This window comes from Rhagoletis pomonella, unplaced genomic scaffold (assembly GCF_013731165.1).
Source record: "Rhagoletis pomonella isolate Grant_MI unplaced genomic scaffold, Rhpom_1.0 Rhpom_scaffold_00003, whole genome shotgun sequence".
NCBI classification, from domain to species: Eukaryota; Metazoa; Arthropoda; class Insecta; order Diptera; family Tephritidae; genus Rhagoletis; species Rhagoletis pomonella.
In genome coordinates, this window is record NW_023458557.1 from 91,393,572 (window position 1) to 91,417,724 (window position 24,153).

At 35.9% G+C, this 24,153-nt stretch overlaps 2 protein-coding genes across 2 annotated transcripts; both read left to right on the plus strand.

Moving 5' to 3' along the window:
* Positions 1 to 281: 281 nt before the first annotated feature.
* Positions 282 to 1,100, plus strand: LOC118735776. Its single transcript, XM_036465731.1, has 2 exons — positions 282 to 522; positions 588 to 1,100. The coding sequence occupies exons 1-2, from the start codon at positions 441 to 443 to the stop codon at positions 932 to 934; spliced, it is 429 nt and encodes a 142-aa protein (XP_036321624.1). The 5' UTR covers positions 282 to 440; the 3' UTR covers positions 935 to 1,100.
* Positions 1,101 to 20,165: 19,065 nt separating this feature from the next.
* LOC118735777 lies at positions 20,166 to 21,540 on the plus strand. Its single transcript, XM_036465732.1, has 2 exons — positions 20,166 to 20,229; positions 21,183 to 21,540. The coding sequence occupies exons 1-2, from the start codon at positions 20,175 to 20,177 to the stop codon at positions 21,449 to 21,451; spliced, it is 324 nt and encodes a 107-aa protein (XP_036321625.1). The 5' UTR covers positions 20,166 to 20,174; the 3' UTR covers positions 21,452 to 21,540.
* The last annotated feature ends 2,613 nt before the right edge of the window (positions 21,541 to 24,153 follow it).

Consider the following 24,153-nt stretch of genomic DNA (forward strand, 5'->3'; position numbering starts at 1 on the left):
CAATAAAGCACGCTATTCGATTCCCATCTATGCTAATTGACGCCAATTGGAAATGCCACCTGGTATTTTTATTCTCTGCCACCACCAGCGGCCGCAACGATTTCCATGATTTACAAAAATTTTATTTTTGTTAATTTTTCATATGAATTCTTTTTGAGTATATTCTCTGATCGGATCTCTCTTTCTTTTTTTAAATATGTCGGCACTCTGATGTTGGGGAATGTACTTTGAATGTATTAGCAATATAGAAGTATTACATATATGAAAATAAATAACTTCGGTAATTTCTCAATATGATATTTACTTTGTATATTGCGTATATTTGAATACGTATATTCTCATGTATTTGAAAATAAAGCAAATGTTCTGTTTGCATTTAAATTCCTCATTAAGTAAAGTCAAGCTATAAAAAGGTCATCAAAATAAATTTAATTGCGCATATGGTGAAAACTCCGCTAGGTGTAAAGATGAAATTATTCACAATCGTTTTGCTTATTGCATTCGCCGTGGTCTTCGTGGAAGGTGAGTTGCCGAGGTTACTTGACAAAATACGTATATAAATAAAATGTGCAATATATCTATTACAGCACGAAATCTGCAGGCGCCAAAAAAGTTTGTAGGATATGATTTTAAAAAACCGAATGGATTCGGAAAACTTCCAGTGGGTGGAACTTCAAAACACTTTGGAGGTAATAATAAAGTTCGCCAAGTGCAAGACGCTCCAGAACATGGCGGACATCCACTGTCACCAAGAAAACCAGCTGCTTCATCGTCAACTGCCGCACCGTCAACTGCCACACTCGCAATTACTACTACGGGCTCACCATCAGCCGGTTCCAGCTCAACTGCAGAACCTACAGTTGCCTTTTCCGCACTCGCGCAATGGTGTTACGAACAGGCTTTGACTGATTTGTGCAGGTATTTGGTCGGATAATTCTTTCGAAGTTAAGTGTAGGAGCGCTTTATTAGCTTTTAAAGTGTGTGGAGTATTTTAAATAAACTATAGTATTAGTTTGGTCCCCTTGTGGGAATATGCAAGTATTTTTCTCCATGTCATATGAAATATTTTAATATATTTATTGGTTGGTTGTTTGGTTGAAGTGGCGAATTTAATAACTCCAATTAGCACTTATGCATGCCGGTTTAGAACCACTAATCGCAATTTAACCTGAATGAAAGCAGCAGAAGTTAGTTATTTTTCTTAAATCAAGCATGTGTAGTTAAAGAATTTAAGAAGTTGCAGTTGGTTAATATCATTTATGTGTGTAAAACCACAGGTTTTGCCTTGAACTCTTATTCTAGTCATACATAATGCTAGGCAATTACAGAGCAGATTCTCCGCCGTTTCTTCTGGATCTGGTGAATTACAGCTAAGACAAGAAGTGTTGTGTTCCAGTCCTAGTGTTTCAGCATGGATCCCCACGGCACAGTTCCCCACGAAAACGGGCAAACGATAGTTTGATAAGAAATTCAATACGTTTTGCGCAATAGATAGACCAGAGACTCCTGCGGACCCTACAGGTTTGTAGTTTTTTCCACCTACTATTATCCACCTTTTTCCAATGCTGTAAAATTCGGCTCTTGATATACATAGCTAGGTAGCACAAGCACCTACTCTGTGTCGGATACATCCAGAGCCGACCCATTACTGGCTACCTCGTTAGCTATCTCGTTGCCGAGAACTCTGCTGTGCCCCGGTACCCAGATTAGCCTATCAGCTAAAGTCATAAAGTTCTCGCACTTTTTTTTTTATAATACTGGAGATGATGCTTACACAGCCAAGTGCCTTGATCGCTGCCTGACTATCCGAGAAACTAGCATCGCTAGCTTATTTTGCATGCCTCTTTGATTGTAAAGACCTCTGCCTGAAAAGCACTGGCAGAATTTGGTAATCGAATGGACCCATCGATTTGGGGGTCGGACCCGCCACCATACCACTATCCATTTTTGAGCCGTCCGTATAAACGGATACTTCGAAGCGTTCATCAAGAATAGAATATTTCTATTCAGATTTTTTGCGAATGCTTGGGAGGTTGAAAGAGTACAAGATAGGTCCATGTCCGTACGTAGGCTCTTTTCACACACTTCATAATAAAGAGATACATCGTTGGCAGATGACAGATGCCGTTCAATGCTTCCGCATAAGATAAGGTCGTAGGCCCCATGCATTTTTACTCGGTGCTCTGTGTTCATTTTCCAGTTTAATTTCGAAATGAGAATGACTCCCAAATACTTAGCGAAAGGGGAAAGAGAAAGAGCAGGCCCATTTAAGCAAGGTAGATTAAAATTAGAAATTTGTTTCCTTGTAGTGTATAATAGTAATTCGTTCTTTGAGGGATTGAAGTTGATCCCTTAGCTATCTGTCCAAGAACCCAATTACCCTAGTGCTCTTTGAAGCATTCTGCTTATCACATTTTTGCACAATTAGGATACCGTTATCACTACATCGTCTGCATACGCGACAACTTTGACTCCTTCCCTGTTGAGCCTTTGACGAATGCTGTTTAGTACGCCACAGCAGCCGCTACAGTACTCCGCCTTGCGGAGTCCCCAATTTCGGTTATCTGATGATTTTGATGTTACCTAGCTTAGCGTTAACAATCCTTGTACGAAGCATGATAGAGATCCAGTTTACCAGGAAGGCCGCCAACGTATATTTATTGTTTATTTTCCAGCGAAGACTCTACCTTGTGTACATAGAACCTTATGGAGCGCACGTTTATTACGGACGGATTTGTATAAGCAATATTCTCAACTTTTATTACTAAAGTGCCAGCTGTCGAATAAGATACAAAATTTTTGATAGAAAAATTTTCTTTTTAAATATGACATGCCTAACTAAGTATTTTGCGTTCCAACGATTTTGTGTACAAAAATTAATCGTGAAAAAACATAAATTTGATCTCTGCAGTTTCGGTTTTGCAGAAATTTCAGAAAGCGCTGATTTCCATGGGTCTTAGGTTTTCTAAATGATTAAAGAGCTATTATTTTAGGAAAATACGCTTTCATCTAAATACTCGTCTCGTCAGCTTACCACAGAATAGTCGATAGGCAAGCCTGTCTTTGAACACAATTGATAAGGGCGGTTTGGAACCTCCTCAGGCTTAACAGGTAGCACGCTTGCTAGTAGCTATGAAAGTACTATTCACAAGATATACCTTTTGTACTAGTATAGTTTCGGAAGCTCTTATACCAGGTCATGTCAGTTCCGCAGCCTTGCAAGTCGCTTCTGATGTTTCTGAACTGATGACGTAAACTTCTGCCCAAAAAATGATCGGTTAACTTCCATTCGCAGCAAAGCAATATCCTAGCTCTGCGCCCACAGCCGCCTGCTCCTATGTTCCGCCCCAAGGAGTTTTCGAGCCGCCCGTGTACCAGTGCAGTTTACACAACTCTCGACGCCTTTACAAAATGTAGCTGCTGTATAATTCAATGCAGAAACTTTTCTCAAATAATCTTTTTCGCGGTATCTCATCGATGAGAAGTCAGGCTGGATGCCGGATTTCTTCATGTTTCTGGCTGATATGACCTTTCCTCAGCCAAACCACTCGCTTGCGTAGTTCAAAATAGTTCTTTTTATCGGCTTCTCTATCATTATGTACAGAGGATCCGGCTCCAAAATTACCTCCAGCTGCCATAATGCAAACCATGCGTTGAAGCTTGGGCAGTGATTATGGATCCAACCTAAGGCCCATATTACCACATAAATTTTAAAATTTACATGATAGCCCTATTCTAGTGCATTTCTCGCTTTTATTCTAAACAAACACTTTTGACCCGCTTAACAATTTCCGCATATCGCCTATTATAACACCAGATGAATTCGCTTACTACTTTATCATGTATTTCCCGAAAGCTTTTTTTCCACGCTGCTATCTCAGCAACAACTGCCGCATATTCCGTTTCATGGACAATGCTTTTTTAGCAGCAAATTTATATGCCTGGGTGTAGCTGAGTGCGCAAAGATGCATGCCACAATTTGTTGATATCCAGAGATGTTCAGGGTTCGACTTCCACTGCAGGCAACATGCAAGTTAAATATTTTTTTTTTTAGTTTTCGGCTTGGTTATTCAATTCACGGATGCTTTTTCAGTACGAACGCGGTCATTTTAATATGCGCGTAATTGAATTGAATATTTACCAATATACAGTACTTTCGTTGACGTTTATAGTAAGATCAATTACGTTTCTATTTGATTTTAATATTTTTTCCCCTCAGTGTACAAAAGTTAGTCGCTTATCAGTATTGCAAATAACTAAGGTGGTGTTTAGAACAGATTAATACCGCTCGTTCTCTATTGTGCTAACCCAGACTGGGTGCCTGGCGTTTCCATCACAGCCCTTAACAATTGCTCGTCTGATTTTCCCATAGAATTTTGTTGTTCAAAACCGGTCCTAAATATTTCACATCGCTGATAACACTACATAAATGCAACTCCACTTGGGGTTATATTGCTCATGGCCGACTGGCCTTCCTCCTGTTGAAAAGAATGATTGCAGTTTTGGTTGTGTTAATGTTAAACTCCATTTTGGCGCACCATCGTATATAGGTGCCGGCATTACATTGATGCTATGTCAAAGTCCGCCTCCATTCGGATATACTCTGTATATAGGAGGGCATGCTGGACGCAGTGTTGCCACTTAAAAATATTTTTAGGTTCCAAAACGCCTACCAAATCAGTTTCCAAACTACCAAATTTTTTTCATCATTAAAACGAGATTTCTCGAGTTTGCGGGGTTTTTAGCTACACAAATTAGCAGTAAAAATTAAAACTACACATAATATTGTTTACAGTATTGGTTAATTATTCACACTAATCTTTAAGATTAAACAAAATAAATTCGGGCCTTTAAATAAAATAATTAAGTTATTGTATAAAAAGCTTTTGTAAAATATGTTAATATCTTTGAGATTAGCTCAATTCATATCAAACAATTTTTTTTTGTGTGGAAAAAACAAAAGTTGACATTTTATGCATTTCTTTAAAAAAAATCCAAATTTGATTCAATTTGCATGCACTCACCCTTTTTTACCAATACACTCACACTTTGCAAATTGACTATCACCAATTTTTCTTTCAAGACGATAGGTAACTTCTCGTTAATTTCAACAGCTAATCGGTCATAGCTTTGGGAAGTGAGTTTCTGTTTGCATAAAATTGTCTGCTTAATAAAATATAGAAAAAAAATAAAGAAATCTTATACGTGTAGGCAGTGTTTTGAATGTACATATAAACTTAAATTAAGCGAACAAATTTTAATGTTCAATTTGGTTGTATTTTCAAAACATTTTTGCCTACCAAAAGCTTCATCAAACCAACCAAGCTACCAACGCAGAATGAAGCTACCAAATTTTGGTCCAATTGGACCAAAACGGCAACGCTGGCTGGACGTTTAAGCTGGAGGGTATGCAACTAACTATTTTCTTATAGCTGAATAGAGCGCTCAAAGCCTGAAAAGCTTGCTGTGGAATTCTACTCTAACTATTGTGCTGAATGTGATGCGAATTGCGCATTTTTCATAGCCTGAGAGTATGCAACGAATCCTACTCGATTTACTAGTACTTAACTATCCTGCAACCAATTGTGTGTTTAATCCAAGGAATGAAACCGATTCAAAATAACGTTCCGGTTTGGGTTTCGGTTTTGCCAAGTGTTTCGGTTTCGGTTTTGGTTTCGTTCTTCAAAATTTATTTCGGTTTTGGTTTCGGTTTCGTTCCGGTTTCGGTTTTTCACAGAAATTTTGTTGATATTATTTAAATCACAATGTCTTAAAGGTTGAGGAAAGAAAATTGAAAATTACAGTTCACTGATAATATCAACACTAGGTTCTTTCCCTAACAAACCGGACCGGATTTGGTAATTAGAGAATAAGAGAAACATTTTCTTTCAAAAATGGAACAAAGTCCAGAAGTACGGGAACGCAAAAACCACATTTCGTGCCCACAAGTCGAGAAACAGCTGATTCACGTTTTTCTTGTTTTTGTCACTTATACCATGTTCTGACCGACATCGGAAACATGTTTTCGTTGCTAAAACTGGTTTTCGACCTAAAACTTGTGTTTTCGTCCATGTAAAATCTGTCAAACGAAAACCAGTTTTCGCTGAAAACTACACAGATACACAGCAACAACGTCATCACCAGATTCACTTAAATGTTTCCGTTTTGCTGTAAAACTAAAGGTGTATGAAAACTAAAATATAATTGTTATTTTCGTCATATATTTACTACATAATTATGAAACCCCTTCATTTCTGTGTCCTTTACAACTATACACGTGAAAATGAAAATCAAAATGACTTCTTCCAAATAACCGATGCCAGATCCGAGATTTAATTTATTAGGCACCATTTTAGTAGCTTTTTGCGAAAAGTTACTTTGACATACTTATTTACTACTTAACAAGAATTTTAGCAAAATATTGCTGATTTTGGTTAAATAAATCATTTATTTCAAAGAAATTTTGATTTATTATTTTTGTAAATTTCTGGAAACCGATTGAAACCTGTGATTGAAATGGTTTCGGTATCGTTCCTTTTCAGGTTAAGATAACGGTTACGGTTTCGGTTTCGGTTTTGAAAAACGAAACGGTTTTAAACGGTTACGGTTTCGGTTTGGGTTTCGGTTTCATTCCTTGGTTTAATCTCTGAAGAGAGTGGTGCCGATTAAATATCCAAGCGGTACAATTGGGCAACTATTGTTTGAGGAGGATTATCACCTATTTTTAAATTCCAAATCAATTAAGTAAATTTTATTATTAATATCAAGTGGATTGAAAGCTTTTAGTATTTGTAGAAATATGTCTATCTGAATGGGTTTAAGAGAGCTTTTTTTAATTTAAATTTGTGAAAAGAGTTGCCAGCTGTACAAAAATTCTAAATAAGTTAAATTAACAAGTTTAATAATAATGAGGATAGCAAATGAAATGGGTTCAAATACGCTCTATTTCAAAAATATTTTTTGAAGAGGGTTGCCAACTGTTTAGAAACTCAGAATCAATTTCAGTAACAAGATGAATGTATTTCATTATTGGAGTCAAAAGAGAGTGGCTTAAGTAAAGCCGTATCTATTTCGAAGTTATTTTTAAAAAGGATTGCCACCTACTTAGTAATTAAAAATCAATTTAATTTTAAATTAAATGCAATAGTGTAATAATGGTAGCAATGGGGAAAGGGTTTAAAAGGCTTTATTTCTAAAAAATTCTGTATAGCGTTGCCACCAACTAAAAAAATTAAAGTAATTTAATCAATAAATTAATTAAAATCTTTTAATATTTATTTGTGCATTGATAGATGCCAATCGGAAAGAATTTACGTGGCCTTGGTTTCTTGATTTATATAATTAAAGAGAGTTGCCACCGGCTGATTAACTCTCAATGAATGTAATTGGCAAGTTAAAAGAAACATCATAATATTGGGTGTTGAACGAGAGGAAGTAAGCATTATTTATCAAATGTTTTTAAAAAGGGTTGCCACTAGTTTAAAGTTACAGTTACATTTAATGAAACATTACAATTAAGCTAAAGAAGTGAAAGGGAGCTTTTTATGCAATTTTTTTTAAGTCAAGTTTTACTTATGTTGATTTCGTTTCTTCCAAAAAATGTTGCCCTCCTACGCGTAGCTACGGTGCAAAATGCGTTACACTCAACCCTGTAAAAGGGCATGTGTTTGCCCTCTTATCCTTGTATGATGCACGAATTTCATAATATTGTTCTTTTAAGCTACCAGCTGGTTTTCAGGGCAACCTTCTTCCCTCGAAAAGCTTCAAAAAGCTTTTTTGACTTACAAGAGTGTGAAATTTTAAGAAACGAACACGAAAAGAGAAGAAGGAGGGGCAATCAAAAGGCCACATTCTTTGGTAGAAACGAAAACACCATGATTGAATTAATTTTAATTGTGTTAAACGAAATTATTTTGAAACCCTTTTATAAAAGAGTTGGCATATTTCAAAAATTTATGTAAGCCTACTTTTTCTGTTTATGTTAAATAAAACGTAAATTAAGTTAAAATTTGCCGGAAACGTTTTCCAATTCCTCAGATATAATTTGTATCCTAGAATTCCCAGGAAAGGGAAATATCGAGACTGGCTCAAGTAAGATACGTGCAGGAACATAATAATAATAATAATAGATTGGCGCTTACACATATGTTAGTGTTTGGCCGAGCTTCTCCTCCGATTTGTGGCGTGCGCGTTGATGTTGTCACACGAAGCGGAGGGACCTACAGTTTTACGCCGACTCCGAACGGCGATTGTATTTTTATGAGAAGCTGTTTTTCATGGCAGAAATACACTTGGAGGTTTACCATTGCCTGCCGAGGGACGACCGCTGTTAAGAGAAAACCTTTTTTTTTTTTTTTTTTTTTGGCGATGTTGCTTTGATCAGGGTTTGAACCCAGGCATTGTGGAGTGGAAGCGCGCACTGCTTACCACTACACAACAGCGGCAGGAACATAAACTGCACCAAATTTCCAGTATATGTAAGTATGTATGTACATTAGAGTGGTCCAAAAAAATAAAGTCGGAGTTTTTATGCCGACACACCCTAGGATTGATCTATATCGAAAAAAATATACCCCTACTTTTTATTTTGAAATCAAAAAATATTTAGGGAGTGCTCAAAGCGCTCAAAGTTTTCCATGTATTTTATATGGAGAAAAAAACAATTTTTTCGTAGAAATGGTATAAAACTCTTGAAAATCAATATTTTTCGACCGGAAAACTGTGGTTCTCTTCAGGAGACTTCCAGTATTAATATCCAATTGTTTATTTAACCATTTTTTATGATTCAAGATTTTTTATTGGTCCCCCCATTGCATTTTCTAAGGGCTTTGGAGGACCTATAAAATATAGTTATCATGAAAAAATTGTTAAAGAAACAATTGAGTATTATTACTGGGAATCTCCTGAAGATAAGTAAAGTTTTCCGACCGAAAAATATTGATTTTCAAGAATTCTACACTATTTCTACGAAAAGTTGTTTTTTCTCCATATAAAATACATGGAAAACTTTGAGCGCTTTGAGCACTACCTAAATTATTTTTTATTTCAAAATAAAAAAAATATGGGTATATTGTTTTTCAGTATATAACAATCCTAGGGGGTGGCGGCATTAAAAATCCGACCTTATTTTTTTTACATACATTTTTCGACCACTTTAATGTACATATTTCATCATACCCAATGGAAAAGGTGACGCATTTAATTTAAACATATCAAGTGTTTGTTAATAAATATAAAACATAAGATACTAAGCTCCGATTTGCGCTTAGCTCAGCTGTGGGTGCTGGCTCTTAGCTCAACAAGTGACGTGGGTTCAATTAAAAAATTAATCATTAAAATCTAGAAAGAGTCTGGCGAGCGGAAGTGGTGACATACGAAGTAGCAGCTAAAACTTCAATGGATACTGCTAAGACTTTGTTGCTTTTTTCAATTCAAGTTTTGCTGTTGATACAGTGCTTTTGTGAGTATTTTTTTCAGTTTGCATTCTATTTGGGGATGAAGCGATACCGTGCAGGAACCGATACTTTTACTTGGAAGTAGTAACGATAGAAAGTATCGATACCTGAAAAATATCGGATCTAAAGTATCGATACCTACTGATATTGATACCTTTGGCTATGAAGGTATTCCTTATGAACTAAATAAGTTAAATTTTTTTTTATGTCATAAGTTAACTATATGGGAATCCTAAACTCCAAACTTAATGTATAATGATGAATGGTAATTAACACAGAAAATTCACTAGAAAAAAATTTGCTCATATAATTTTTCTGAGAAAAAGTGTTCTTTTGTTGTACTTCCTAGAAATAGAAGTTTTTCCAAAGATTTTAGGACAGTGGAAATGTACTATTATGTACAAAAATTAAATTTAAAGAAATTTAGTTTCAGTTTCTTGGTATCGATCGAAAAGTATCGAGTACTTTTACTTGTATTTACTCGTGTCGTTTCATCCCTAATTATACTTATTTTTTAATATAAACCTGCGCAATAGCAAATCTATTTGTTTTATGAATTGATAGCAAATTATTCAAATAAATACGAGTATATTATTGTTTATACAGCTCTTCCGTTAGAGAACTAATGCTATAAAAGGCCAATGAAATTATTTTTAAGTTAGCATTTAGCAAAGCTTCACGCAAAGTAGAAAAATGAAAGTATTCAACGCACTTTTCCTTATCGCCTTCGCTGTTGCCCTTGTTGAAGGTAAGTTGACTGACAGCAAATTAAGATTTTATTAATAGATAAATAATTAATAACATTCTTACAGGACGTGCATTTTTTGGACTTTTAGGATTTGGAGGACCTTTAAGAGTTGGTTTGGGAGGACCCCTAGGTGGATTCGGTGGACCTGGTGGTCGACCCGGTTGTGGCCGCCATCCACTTCCGCCACCACCTCCACCAAGTAACTCTACCACAGAAGCTGCTGTTTCTTCTTCAACTTCCTCTTGAGTAGTATCAAACGCTACTGTTGTATAGAGATATTTCCTTCGCGAGGATTAAAAGTAATGTTTTCATTACTTTGCGGTGCTTTCTGATTAAATGTTTGAAAATTGAATATAAAAATAAATACTTACATATAATTTTTCGAAAAAAAAATCTATGAATACCGTTACCGGGAAAATAATATGGACGGGAGGATTTTTTACATATAAAGAAAGAGATGAGCGCAGGAAGCTTGATATGTTGTACAGCAAAGATGCAGCTAGGAAAAATGGATCCACTACCAAAGCCTTTGAATCGAAACGCGCTTTTCATGAAGAATTTGTATAGCTACATAGCCTACGCTCTGCCACTCGACAAGACAAGGATATAGCGGCAATATTGCAGCACAAAAATAACAAAGCCCGTGTCCCCCAAGTCCACTTGCAGGTCGCGACGCTTTTTCCTTACTTACTTGCCACTGAACCATTTACACGTGGACTGGGCGATGCTACGCAGGCGATTGGGCAATCGTTTGAAGCACCTTCGATGATCCTTTCCCCATCCCCAGTTGGGCTATGTTTATCTAATCAAATCACCGGAAGTAGATGGCATCTTCCCAGTTCATCTCTTGTCCATATTCAGCCCTTTTTAATATCGCTGCTCGGGTGTGCTATGCTTGTCGACCGCTACAATGGCAAGAAATGGCGATGGGATGCATCACCAAGATGGGAGAAAATAGCAGAGCAGCTAAAATCAGACGGACCCATCAGCCTAATGTAATGAAGGCTTGAACGCTGACGTTTAGAAGACTTACATAGCCGATTTCTGCAGAGAAGTAAAAATGGCAAATATCTGATAGCTATTCTTAATGACAAACCCACAATGAATCCGCATCTAGATAAAACAATCCGAAAGGCCAAAGCATCCATTTTGGGTGCATGCTACGATTTCCAAAATCATCCGCCTAATGAATAAAGACAGAAGTGAAGTCCAAGTCAGTTTGCGGAGGCATCGATGGTGCGACCAGAACAACACCAACCGCTAGGAGCTTCTAAGCCTACCCTTTTGCGTATTGAGAAGCAAGAAGTTCTGCTGCTAATAGCAAGATTCATCTGAGGGAAAAAATGTAGGATTAAAAGCGTGGCGGCCGCTGTAGTGGTAAGCAGTGCGCGCTGGGTTCAAAGCCCTGGTAAAACCACATCGCAAACAATATATAAAAAAGTTTTTTCTTAACAGCGGTCGCCCCTCGGCAGTCAATGGCCCACCGTTGTATATCTGTCATGAAAAACAGCTTCTCATAAATATACAATCGCCGATGGAGGAAGCGCACCGAACAGAGGCAAAAACAAAGTACCTGTATTTGGCCGTTTTTCTAGATCAAGTCATTTATGGTTTCTAAGGTGAAAAACAAACCCTTAACAACCGCCATTTTGAATCAGTCAAAAGAATATTACATTGGGATTTTCCAAACTACATTAGACTTCGTATCTAACAGTTTTTGGGGTCGAACGTAGCTACATAGCTGTATTAATCTCATGAGAATCTTTTATTTTAACACGATGTCTTGTAGGCAGATTTTATTTGTATTATCAACTTTTTCCTAATGACAACAACAGTTTTTTTGCACTCCCCAAAAATTATATATTTTCACATGCGATTGTTTGACATGGTAGCGACGATAGCATCGAAAATGTTAAAAAAGGGGGAAAACCCCAGATTTTAGATTTAGTGAAAAAAGTTTATTTAATACGTGCCGAACATATAAATACTTCTTCACTTATTTTTATATTAGTTTTGTTGTCGTCTTTTAATTAAATTTTCTATTAATTTTTATATTTTACTAGCTGTACCCTGCCACGCTTTGCTGTGGCATATTCCTGTTATATGGACGATAATTTAATAACGAAACAAAGCATACGTTTCATATGAGTTTGATTTTGTAATAAGTAATTGTGTGCACACATCATATCAAGGATATTTGGTTTGCCGACATAGGTACACGCAACATCCGAGAAGCAATCCGCATCTAAGTCTAAACCATACTTTTCCAAAGGTTGGTCTTGAGCATTATTAAGTCCTGGTGAAAGAGCAGACCAGCTCAAGCAACGACTGCTGTCAATGCCACTATTATTTATTTGAAAGACATCCCTGTTCTTCGCAGCAAGAATAGCTCGTTCACTAAGCCAGTTCCTATAATTAATTTTCTTAATAAAAAAACATTTTTTCGATCAGTTCTCCTTTCTATATTTATAAGTTGAAAAAATTATCAAGCAATAAAATTCGTCTTAATCTCTCATTGACTGGTAGTTCGACAAAGCACGCCAGTTGGAAATGCCACGTGAAGCCAAGTCCTTTTCCACTTAGTCTCGCCATTGCATTGGGGTCTCTCTCTTTTTCTGCTACCATCAGCGGATTGCGAGTTGAATACTTTCCCACCTGGAACATCAGTTCCTATTCGAACGACATGCCCAAGCCAGCTGAGCCGCTCTATTTTCATTTGCTGCACTATGTACATTTCGTTGTAAAGCTCATACAACTCATCGTTCCATAATCTACGGTACTCCCCGTCGCCAACGTGTAGAGGCCAGTAAATCTTCCTAGAGATCTTTCTCACGAATACTCCAGAGCCGCCACATCGAATGTTATCATTGTCTAAGCTTCTGCGCCATATAACAGCTCGGGCATGATGTGGTTTTTCTCCGTCGAGAGAGGACTTTACTCCCGAATTGCCTACTCAGTCTAAAGAATCACATGTTGGCAAGAGTGATTCTGCGTGGGATTTCCATGCTGATATTTTTATCGGTGATAATGCGTTCCCTAGTAAACGAAATTCTCCACTTTCCCATTATTTTATGACAGGAGATACTACTTCGTCTTGTCCTCGTTTGCCACCAGGTCCATTACCTTTGCTTCCTTATCCAGCTTGGAAAAGGCAGAACAGATGCGATTTCTGTTACCGATGATGTCGATGTCATCGGCACACGCCAGAAATAACACGCTCTTTTAAAAAATGTTCCTGTATGGTTCAGTTCCGCAGCTCTTATTATCTTAACATTTGCAACAATTTAGGAATCTTTGATGGGGAATAGGAGTTCACAATAGTAGTGACAGTCATAATCACAATAATATTTTCTCATGTTATTCAAAATTTCTTTGTTACTCGCACGTACGTAGTAGGCTATGGCGACCCCAACCGAAATTGTTTACGATTAAAAGTAAACTGATTTATATTGCCAGGGAACGGTGCCAACAATTTTAAGTTTTCATTAAGTATTTTTTCATGGTATAGTTTTTTGTTTTCGTTACTCCTTTATCATTTTGTTATTTGTTTCAGTAGTTTTTAACCGACTTCAAAAAAAGGAGAAGGTATCAATTCGTCGGAATATTTTTTTTTTTGTGTATGTTACCGCGTAACTTTGGACCACGTCACCGATTCCCAGATGATCCCATACTAATATGGTTTAGATCCGATCATTGGATCATGAAAAAATTACCGGTACTATTAAATTTTTATACGAGAATTGAAGTCGGTTGTGTTTTGTGCTTACAAATTACTTGTTTATTAATTTTTTACATTAAATAATTTGTGTACCAGCTCTTCGTTGATAATATGATCACTTGGTTTGATAAGATGTTGTAAATTCTATATTTATTTAAACTTTTCAGATTGTGGATAAGTGGAAATATTTAAAAAATGTATCTAGTATAGCTTTCCCAAACACTTTTCGTTTGGAACCATTTATGTAATATTTAATTTAATTTCAATATTTTCAGTCTTTCCTTTTAGGTAGGTAATAATCCTATTAAAAATATTTCCAAATCAAGATTTTTCATATACCTTTCGTTTGGCACCCATATTGTACCTCAAATATATTTTCGATTGCAAGTCTTCTTAAAACCCTTTAGTTTGATACCCACATTGCAATATTTCATTTATTTAATCAATCCAAGACGGTCCACCTTAAAGTTTAATAATATACATATGTATGTACGCACACATGTACACATGTATTTATTAGAAACTGTTATAAACTTTTCCCGCCAAATTAACAATCTTTTAACTTCCCCTCCTAACAGTTTTACTGCTTTGAGGTTGAACTCAATTCTATTGAAAAGAGCGCGGATACTTATTTTCCCCTATTCAACCAGGAACGACCGTCAGCCGCCACCTATCGCCCGTATCCGCTTTACATTTGTACATATCCATACATAAATAATGTTAGTAAAACGTATTTGACAAAGGACTAATTTTTCGTTGGTTTATTTATTTTATCGCTTTATATTGGTGCAACATACTAAGCTATCGAGTTCATATTTTCAAAAAGGTGGCAACTCTCCTCAAAAATATTTCCAACAGTCATCTACCTTAAACCTCTTTAATTTAATACCTTTATTTTAATAGGGTCATTAATTTTATCAATTATGCAAACTGAGTTAAATTTTCAAACCGGTGGCAACCCTCCTCAAATATATTTTCGGCTGTACACCTTCCTAGAAATCTAAAGCTTGTTACCGATATTGCAATATTTCATTTATTTAGTCAATTTAACAGAGTTAAAATTTTCAAATAGGTGGCAGACCTCTTCAAAAATATTTCCTACTGTCAACTTTCTTAAACCTCTTTAATTTGGTACCTATATTGTAATATACCATTTGTTTTATCAATTAAATTTAGTTAGATTTTCAACCAGGTGGTAACCCTCCTCAAACATATTTTCTACTGTAAGCCTTTTTAAAACTCTTTAGTTTCGACACCCACATGGCAATACTTCATTTATTTTATCAATTTAATTGAAATAAAATTTTCAAATAGGTTGAAACCCTTCAACAGTTGTCTTTCAGAAACCTATTTAATTTGACACCTACATATATAATAAGTTATTTATTTTATCAATTAAATTTAGTTAAAGTTTGATACCCAAATTACCGTATTTCATTTATTTTATCAAAATAACTGAGTTTAAATTTTAAAAGATGTGGTAACTTTACTCAAAAATTTTTCCAGCAGTTATCTTTTTTAAACCTCTTAAATTTAAAATCTATATAGTCATATATCATTTAGTTTATCAATTAAATTACGCTAAATTTTTAAACAGGTGGCAACACTCCTTTAAAATATTTTCGACTGTAAGCCTTCTTAAAAGTCATTAGTTTGATACCCACATAGCAATATTTCATTTACTTTGTCAATTTAACTGAGTAAAAATTTGAAAATTCGTGGCAACCCTTCTCAAAAATATTTCCAAAAGTTATCTTTCTTAAACCTCTTTGAATTGATTGCCATATTGTAATATTTAATTTATTTTGTCGATGTACTTTAGTTAAATTTTCAAACAGGTGGCAACCCTCAAAAAACATACTTTCGGCTGTAAGCCTTCTTAAAATTCTTTAGTTTGACACTCACTTGGCAATATTTCATTTATTTTATCATTTTGACTGAGTTAAAATTTTCAAATAGGTGGCAACTATCATCAACAATATTTCCAGCAGTTATCTTTCTTAAACCACTTTAATTTGGGACCCATTTGTAATGATTTATTTATTTTATCAATATAATTGGGTTTAAAAATTTTCAAATATGTGGCAACCCTCAAATTTTTTGCGATATCATTGGTTCTGGTATTACACCGAACAATACAAAAAAAAAATTATTCAAATCGGTTCAGCCGTTCTCGAGTTTTGACGACCGTGACATACGAACACAACATTTTTATTAATGTAGATGGTTTTAAAAAGGGAAATACATACATATATGTATATGTATATGTACATACGTACATATATATGAATTTATTTAATTTTTTTTAAATTTTCACACACATTTTTATTTTCATATTTTTATTCGTAGTTTTAGTTGTTTAAAATAATATTATTCTTTTATTTCGTTAAATTTTTGGAAACACATTTTTCTTCTTTCTTGAATAACTTTTTTTCTTTTTCTTAACTTGCTTTACTCTTGATTCTTAGATTTTATTGTGTTAAGAAGAAAAATTGTTTGTTTTAATTTTTAGGAAAATTTTTTTTTCTGCATTGTAGATATTGTTAAAAAAAGGATCAGGCCAGCGCCTTGGTCGTGACCTGCGGGCTGTGTCGAAGCCACACACCCTAATCTTATACGTAGAATACGCAATTCAAGTTGAATTAAATTTTTCTAACAGATGGCAACCCTCCCAAATATAGTTTGAAAATAATGAATCTGTCGGTATATATGGAATTTCATCTTTGAAACACCCCTTTTTTCTTTGAGATCGCTTCAATAGTTCTGCTGTAATAAGCGTTTTTGTGAAGCTCTAAAAATTACAACTACAACAATTGAGCATGTCATCTACATACATATACCGAAGCGCAAGACGTATTCTATTTCAATATATTTTTAGATACATATATATCTTTTTATTTTTTATTTTTTGAATCAAATTTTTTCTTAATTCTCAGATTAAGTAACTCCTAAGGTCAAATAAGGGACTAAAAACCTGTTATGGTATAAGTGACAGGGTTAAAAAGTTTTCCAAATTTTACTGAAGAACGCTGACCTCATAAAATTTTTTATATACATATATTTTCTATATATTAATTCCACTTTCGGTGAAAAGGTACACATTTTAACCCTCTGGACTAGCACTGTCTTCGGCAAAGTTGGTCAGAGAGATATCATTTTTCATAACATATAGCATTTGCTCGTGTTGATCAACCAGTGTTGGACAGTGATTTCACTTCCTTTGAATTTCCGGCCAAAAGGACATTTTCCTCTACTGGATGGAAGAACTCAATTATTCTTGCTTGTCATTAGAAAATTTCTACTTAAAGAATTAAAGCGACTTGTCGAAACTATATAGGGAAATAAACACGAGTTGTGTATGCCTCGAGGCGCACGTTTGCGAAAATAAATTTATACGAGCATTGTTTAAACGGAAGGTAGAAAGAAGACACAATATTTTGCGTAAAAGTAAACTACTTCAAAACCGTACAATGTTTACAATTTGACATAAACATATTTACCTTTGGAGGCATTGGAGATCACGTGCAAAATTTGTTTGAAGTTAGGATGGTCCAAAAGGAGTGAAGTCAGAATTAAATGCTCACACACCATACGATTTTCTATATCGAAAAAGATTACACCCATTGTTTTTTATTTTGAAATCAAAAAAGGCAAAAAAAAATAAAATTAGAGTCGCTTAAAGCGCTCAACATTTTCCGTGTATTTTATATGAAAAAAGGAAAATGGAAATGGTATTGGATTCTGAAGAACAATATTTTTCAGTCGGAAAACTCTGTTTCTCTTCAGGATACTTCAGATATTATCCACCTTTTTATTTAGCCATTTTTCAATATTGACTATAAACAATTGGGTATTATTATTTGAAGTCCACTGAAGTGAAAAAAAAGTTTTCCGATCAAAAAATATTAGTTTTCAAGAGTTCTATACCATTTATAAGAGAAATTGTTTTTTTTTTCCATATAAAATACATGAGAAACTTTGAGCACTTTGACTGACCTATAAATACTTTATGAGGTTGAATTAAAAAAACAGGCCTACATTTTATCTATATCGAACAATCCTAGGGGTGAGCGCTTTAAAATTCGGACCTTACTTTTTTCATATGCATTTTCGGACTACTCTAATGTACATGCATAACTAAGAAACAGCAATTTAGGCGACATACTTAAATGTTTTGTTTTTTTTTTTTTAGAAAATTCAAAAACCCTGTGTAACTACTTGCGTTTACAATTTTTTCGCGCGAATTTAAGATTTTCGTCAAAATGACGGGGTGGGAGAGCACCTGCATACAGCGCAGAGTCAATATGGTCACCTCGCCAACTGGTGTTCTCTAACTGTCTGGCGGGTATGCCTATGCAGGTGATGTGGCACTTATGGTTAGGCGACGATTTTTGCATACCCAGACTCAAAGTTACCGGAACTTGGTAACTACTTAGGTGGTCGGCTAACTGCGACCTCGCAGTCAATCCCAGCAAGATCGAACAGGTCTTGTTTACTACGAAGTATAAGATCCCCGATGTGATATCGGGGGTGTCCGCCTGTACTAAAAATTTCTTAATTAATGTCTGACCTTCCTATCAACCGCGTCGAAATATTTTCTATTCACGCTAATTTTGTTTCCGGGAAATAGCGTGGCTTGGCAAAGAAAGGCATCCGTGAATCACCGGATATGGAGTAACTGGGGATACCTCTGTCCTCCTGCAGTTTTCTCTGGGAGAGTATACATAGAGACATATGAACAAGGGTGGTCCTTAAAAATATTAACATCTAAATTTTTTATTAGCACGTCTCTATTTGGTTCTACGTGCAAAATGTACACATCTACGAGAATTTTAAAATTAAAAAAAGTGAAGTATCGCACCAACGCTTGAAAAAATATTTTTTTTTTGTTAAATTGAAAAAAGTCGCAAAATTTTTGACTTGAAAACATTAAAATTTTACATGCTAAATTTAAAATTTTTTCAATCATCAAAATTTTGTCGATTTTTGCGATTTGAAAAAATCACTTATTTTAAACCCTGCTTGCGGCCCATAAATTGATATTATTAAGGACCACCCTAATATGTACAAATGTATTTTTTATTTTGCATTTTGTCGAATTGTTGTCATTAAAACACATTTTTTTTAAACCGTGCTAGCGAACCCTTAATTGATATTTTTAAGGACCACCCTATTATGTGTGTATTTTTATACCCGAGCGAACTTGTGCACAAGGGTATATTAATTTTGTTCACATAACGATTGTTTGTAACAGCCAAAATGAATCCAGATAGATATAGACAAATGTATACATAAATGCTCACAATGAATAGAGAAGTCGATTAAGCCATGTCTGTCTGTCCGTCCGTCCGTGTACACGATAACTCGAGCAAAAATTGAGATATCTCAACAAAATTTGGTATGTAGGTTTCCATTTATCCAAGGTAAATATTAAAGCTAATTTATTCAAAATAGATGATTGCAACAATTCTTTACCAAGAAATACGTTTGTGATAAAATTTCGGAAAATGGGCGTGGCACCGCCCACTTATGATCACATATATGTATGTATCTCGGTAACCGTTCTACCAATTTGTACCAAACACGGTATGGTTATTGTGCTTGCCACATAAAAGCAAAACGTTGAAAATTATTGAAATCGGACTAAAATTGAGGCCGCTTTTCATATAACGGTAAATTTCAGAAATGCTTGAAACTTCAAAATTTCGAAATTTAAGGACTCTAATTTACTCAAAATTGATACGCCCCGGCTTACCATGTAGCGGTAGCTTTCGGAAAGGTGGAAAACATATATTTAATACTTGCGCCGGGTATTTTATGTTCGGCTCCGTCCGAACTTAGACTTTCTTACTTGTTTTTTTTTCCATTTTGTCAAATTTTTGCGACTAGAAAAATTCACTTATTTCAAACCCTGCTAGCGAACCCCAAATTGATATTTTTAAGGACCACCCCAAGATGTATGTAAATATTTAAATTTTTAATTTAAGCGTGTGGGTAAGACAATTTCATATGTTTGCCAAATAAATAGTAGCCCCACATAACTATGTATTGAAAATATATGTTATTGTTTGGGTACTTTTTCGGGCTGTTATTTATATTGTCTGGGTAAATATATGTTGAGTCCGGATGTATAAAAAAAAATGAATTCTATTTTATTTATTTCCCGATTCCTCCTTAGATAAAATTATGCTATAAAAGAGACATCAAATTAAATATAAATGCGTATTTTGTAGAATATCTTCGCGTGGTAAAGATGAAATTGTTGCTGATACTAGTTGTGGCTGCCTTCGCTGTGGTCCTCGTGGATTGTGAGTGTTACTTGATGTATAAACATCTTATCTCTCGGTATCGTTTAAATTTGCCCTAACTGAGCATAAAATCTGTAACTATGTTTTGTGAACATATCTGATCTATGTAGTTCAGTGCTATTTCGGGACTAGTTGGAGCCTAGTGCGGATCCGCTTCGGGCCTAATTCGCAACTGTTTCGAAATTTCTGCAGGACCATTTCAGGACTTGTGCAGGACCATTTCAGGACTTGGACAGGACTATTTGCGGACTAGACTGGGTTAATTTCGGGATGGTTTCGGCACCTTTCCAGGATCAATATGTTATGGACTAATTCACGAGCATTTGAGGACCATTTAGGGACTATTTCAGGAATATTTCTTGGCTGGTGCGGCATCATATTGCGTCTAGTTCGGGACCATTTCGGGCCAAGCTCAGCACTATTTTAGAACCAGTTTTGGACTTTTTTGGGACAAGTTCACGACTTTTTCGATCGTTTCTGGGCGTGGTGCAGATCATTTCCTATTTCTGTATCATTTCGGGTACTGTTTAGAACTATTTCAGGAACATTTTGCGACTAGTTCTGCACCATTTGACATAGGACTATTTTCGAAATATTTCGTGACTAGTTTAGGAAAATTTTGGCGCAAGTACCACAGTTTCGACCGTTCCGGGACCCTTTGAAGACCTGTTTGAAATTATTTCCAGGCAAGTACACGATTTTTTCAGAACCATTTTAGGCCTACTTCAGGCAAATTTTGAGACTTAGGAGTTATGAAAAAGTCGTGTACGGATCCTGCCAAAGTTAGTAAAATAAAATGAAAAATTATGTTTAATTTGCTTTGCCAAGTCGTATACAGATGTTAACACACCAAGTTTCATGAGTACTTGGTACTCAGGATTTTTTGTCTTAAATAGACTTACATTCCCAAACCCCTTTCGAATAATATAAAATATTAAATATCTTCCTTCTAGCCCGGATTGTAAAACATAAAAAAACAAAACCCTCAACTAAAGTTGCTTCGACCACAATTTCTTCAAATACAACTGTTTCATCTGTAGACTCTACAAGCACAACCGCCTCAACTACCGTTGCTTCGACCACAGTTTCTTCAGATACAACTGCTTCATCGACCGACGTCTCAACCACAACTGTCTCACCCTCTTCTCTGGACCATGCCGACCTCGTACAATGGTGTTTCGAACAGGCTTTGACTGATGTATGTGATGATTTGGTGGCATAACTCTCAGGAATGGCATTGTCAAATTAAGTTTTTAAGTAATTTGGCTTTTTAAAATAAATATGCTTCCTTTGGAGTTATGTACATATTTGCACCCTAGCGTTTATTCTTTTTGGATGGTAAGTAGTGAGTTTCATAAACTGGAGGCGCCATCAGCCTAAGAAGTTTGTGGTCCCTTATTAAAGCAACCTCTTTCCCTAAATTGGAGAACGGGCAGTCCACATTTGTCATTCTGGAGTGGTGAACCTGCCGTTTTTGCGCGATAGGTAACTTCCACTTAACTAGTTAGTGGTAATGCTGCTCTATACGCGACACATACAAATTTTGCTATTTTGTTGCTTAGCATCAGAATAGCTTGCAAGGTGCTGGCTTGTGCGCGACTCACAGCTGCTTGCAATTCACTACTCTCCATTTGAAGGGCTATAGTTGGGACCAGTCGAGAGCCATTAGCTTTCATTGTTTGAAGTCACGGAAGAATTTAAGAAGTCATCTAGATTAGGTGGACGCTACTGCCTGCATTCAATTGAGGAAAGACCATTTCAGATAGTTCAGGGCTATTTCGGGATTGGTTTAGGAATGTTTTGGAACAGTACAGGAAAATTTTAGGGACATTTCGGGACTAGTTCTTGATAATTTTGGCTAGTAAGGGACCATTTCGGGACTTGTTCGAGATCCTTTCGGGGTAAGTTCACGATTTTTTCAGAACCACTTCAGGACAATTTTGAGACTAGTTCGGGTTCATTTCAAAACAGCCATGTGACCACTGAGAATTTGAGTAAGGAATAAGACTCTAAGAGCTCACAAGCGCTACGTGTAGTTTGTAATTCGTGTATATGAGATGCGCCTCAATGTGTCACACCAAGCTTTCGCATCATGGAGAATAATAGACTTCACACCCCAGCCAAAACCTGATATGCTTGCTGCCTTGGTGTACCGAAGTCAGTCATTTTTATAGCAAGGGCTACCTTTGCAATCCCAGCTTTTTCAATATCGTATCCCATTGGGTCACGCACGCTAAGTCAATGATCCACTAAGTAGTTCATGTATGGCCTAGACTCTATGATGCTGTCACCAATTATCAGCACCACCATTCTTACGGCTGCTGGTAAATACGGCTTCCGTCTTATGGGTAGCCAGCCTTAGATGCTTCGCAGCTAGCTATTCCAAAGCCGTTACTATACTTAGCATGTTCCGCAATGGCCACCATCTCCGTGAACGTTTGCGGACACAAGGATTGATACATCGTCCTTAAAACCAATGAATTGTGCTCTCCTTGAATCTCAATCTGCCATCGTGCATGATGTTCCACAAAAATGTGCTCTAGCACGGATCCTTATGGCACACCAGTTGTGACTTCGTAGTCCACGGCTTCAATGTCGTAGCGCAGCACTGTATCGGACAAATAGCTGGGCACATGCAACATGCGGAGAGTGTGAAGTATTTCATCCAGTTCGCATTATTGAACGCATTCTTGTCTGTGGTAGATCGCTTTTTCCTAGACTCGGTCGAACTGGTTGCTTTACAGGTGTCTGTTAACATGTGTCTCCAGTCGGTTTTTGATGACAATCTCAAGCAAGCTTGCCATTGGAGTCCATAGGGTTCGAAATTTCTGACTTTGGTGTCGATACTGAGTACTCATTCTGGCATCGAGCTCATGGTATCGATACTCTAAAAGTATCAGGGAAAAAGTATCGATACTACTCAGTATCGGATTCATTAAAATACGTTTTTTGGGATACTAAAATTATTTTGCTCTTCAATCGTATATCTATATATATTTCCTGAAATTAAAACAATAGACATTTAAAATATTTGATTTTTATTTCATTGCAGAACTTACTTCCACGTTAGAAGTAATTTAAACGTTAAATGTACATACATAAATACACACATATTTACTTTCACGAATTTTAAATTTTATTAAGAATTTTTGGAAACTTTGTGGCCTATTCAATTTTGTATAATGCTTGAAACACAATACCCGGCGAACGGCAAATTTCGCCCAGCAGAGCGATGCCGACGACCAACTTTCGCCCGGCTAATTCGCTTACTGAAACACAAATAGAGCGGTATCGAGCGGTTCGAATGCTGTCAGCTGATAATTTGACCATGTTTCAAGAAGTAAGCTTTTACAACGAAGAGGGAAAATACCAGCAAGAAGAAGTTTAAAATATAGAAATAGTCTTTAAATATAACTACTAGTAAACTTACGTTTTACTAGATTAATCTCTGATAGAATAATATAAGGTATATTATTTTACTTTTAAACAAAAATTACGATAACTTTTAAAGTATGGTCATCATGGCCTTTTTTTTTGTCGTTGCCCTCGACCGCGGCGATAGAAATAAATCTATCGTCGCGAACAGTCGTCTAGCAAACTTCGTCGTTTGCTTTGATTGTGCGAGTTCTCATATAAATCAGTGTGTTTTAATTATTTCGGCGAACATTCGCGACGAAAAATTTGCCGTTCGCCGGTGTTGTGCTTCAGCTTTAATATTGTGCAAGTTTTAATTAAAAGTCAACGGTAGTAGGCTACACGGAAAGTTGAATAGGTTACAAAACTGCATACCCTAAAAGTTTCTAAAAATTCTGTATTTTCGTGAACTTAAAAGTAAAGTTTAAAGTAAAGTTTTATGGCCTTATTCACAAAAATAAAAAAGGTTTATAAACTGAAAAATGTATGAAAGTGTCATTTTATTTAAGC

Bases quoted from the DNA above. Each gene is read 5' to 3' on its own strand.
- LOC118735776 (XM_036465731.1), top strand. From the start codon at position 441: ATGGTGAAAACTCCGCTAGGTGTAAAGATGAAATTATTCACAATCGTT. The intron at 523-587 runs GTGAGTTGCCGA...TATCTATTACAG, and splicing joins CGCCGTGGTCTTCGTGGAAG to CACGAAATCTGCAGGCGCCA.
- LOC118735777 (XM_036465732.1), top strand. From the start codon at position 20,175: ATGAAATTGTTGCTGATACTAGTTGTGGCTGCCTTCGCTGTGGTCCTC. The intron at 20,230-21,182 runs GTGAGTGTTACT...TCTTCCTTCTAG, and splicing joins CGCTGTGGTCCTCGTGGATT to CCCGGATTGTAAAACATAAA.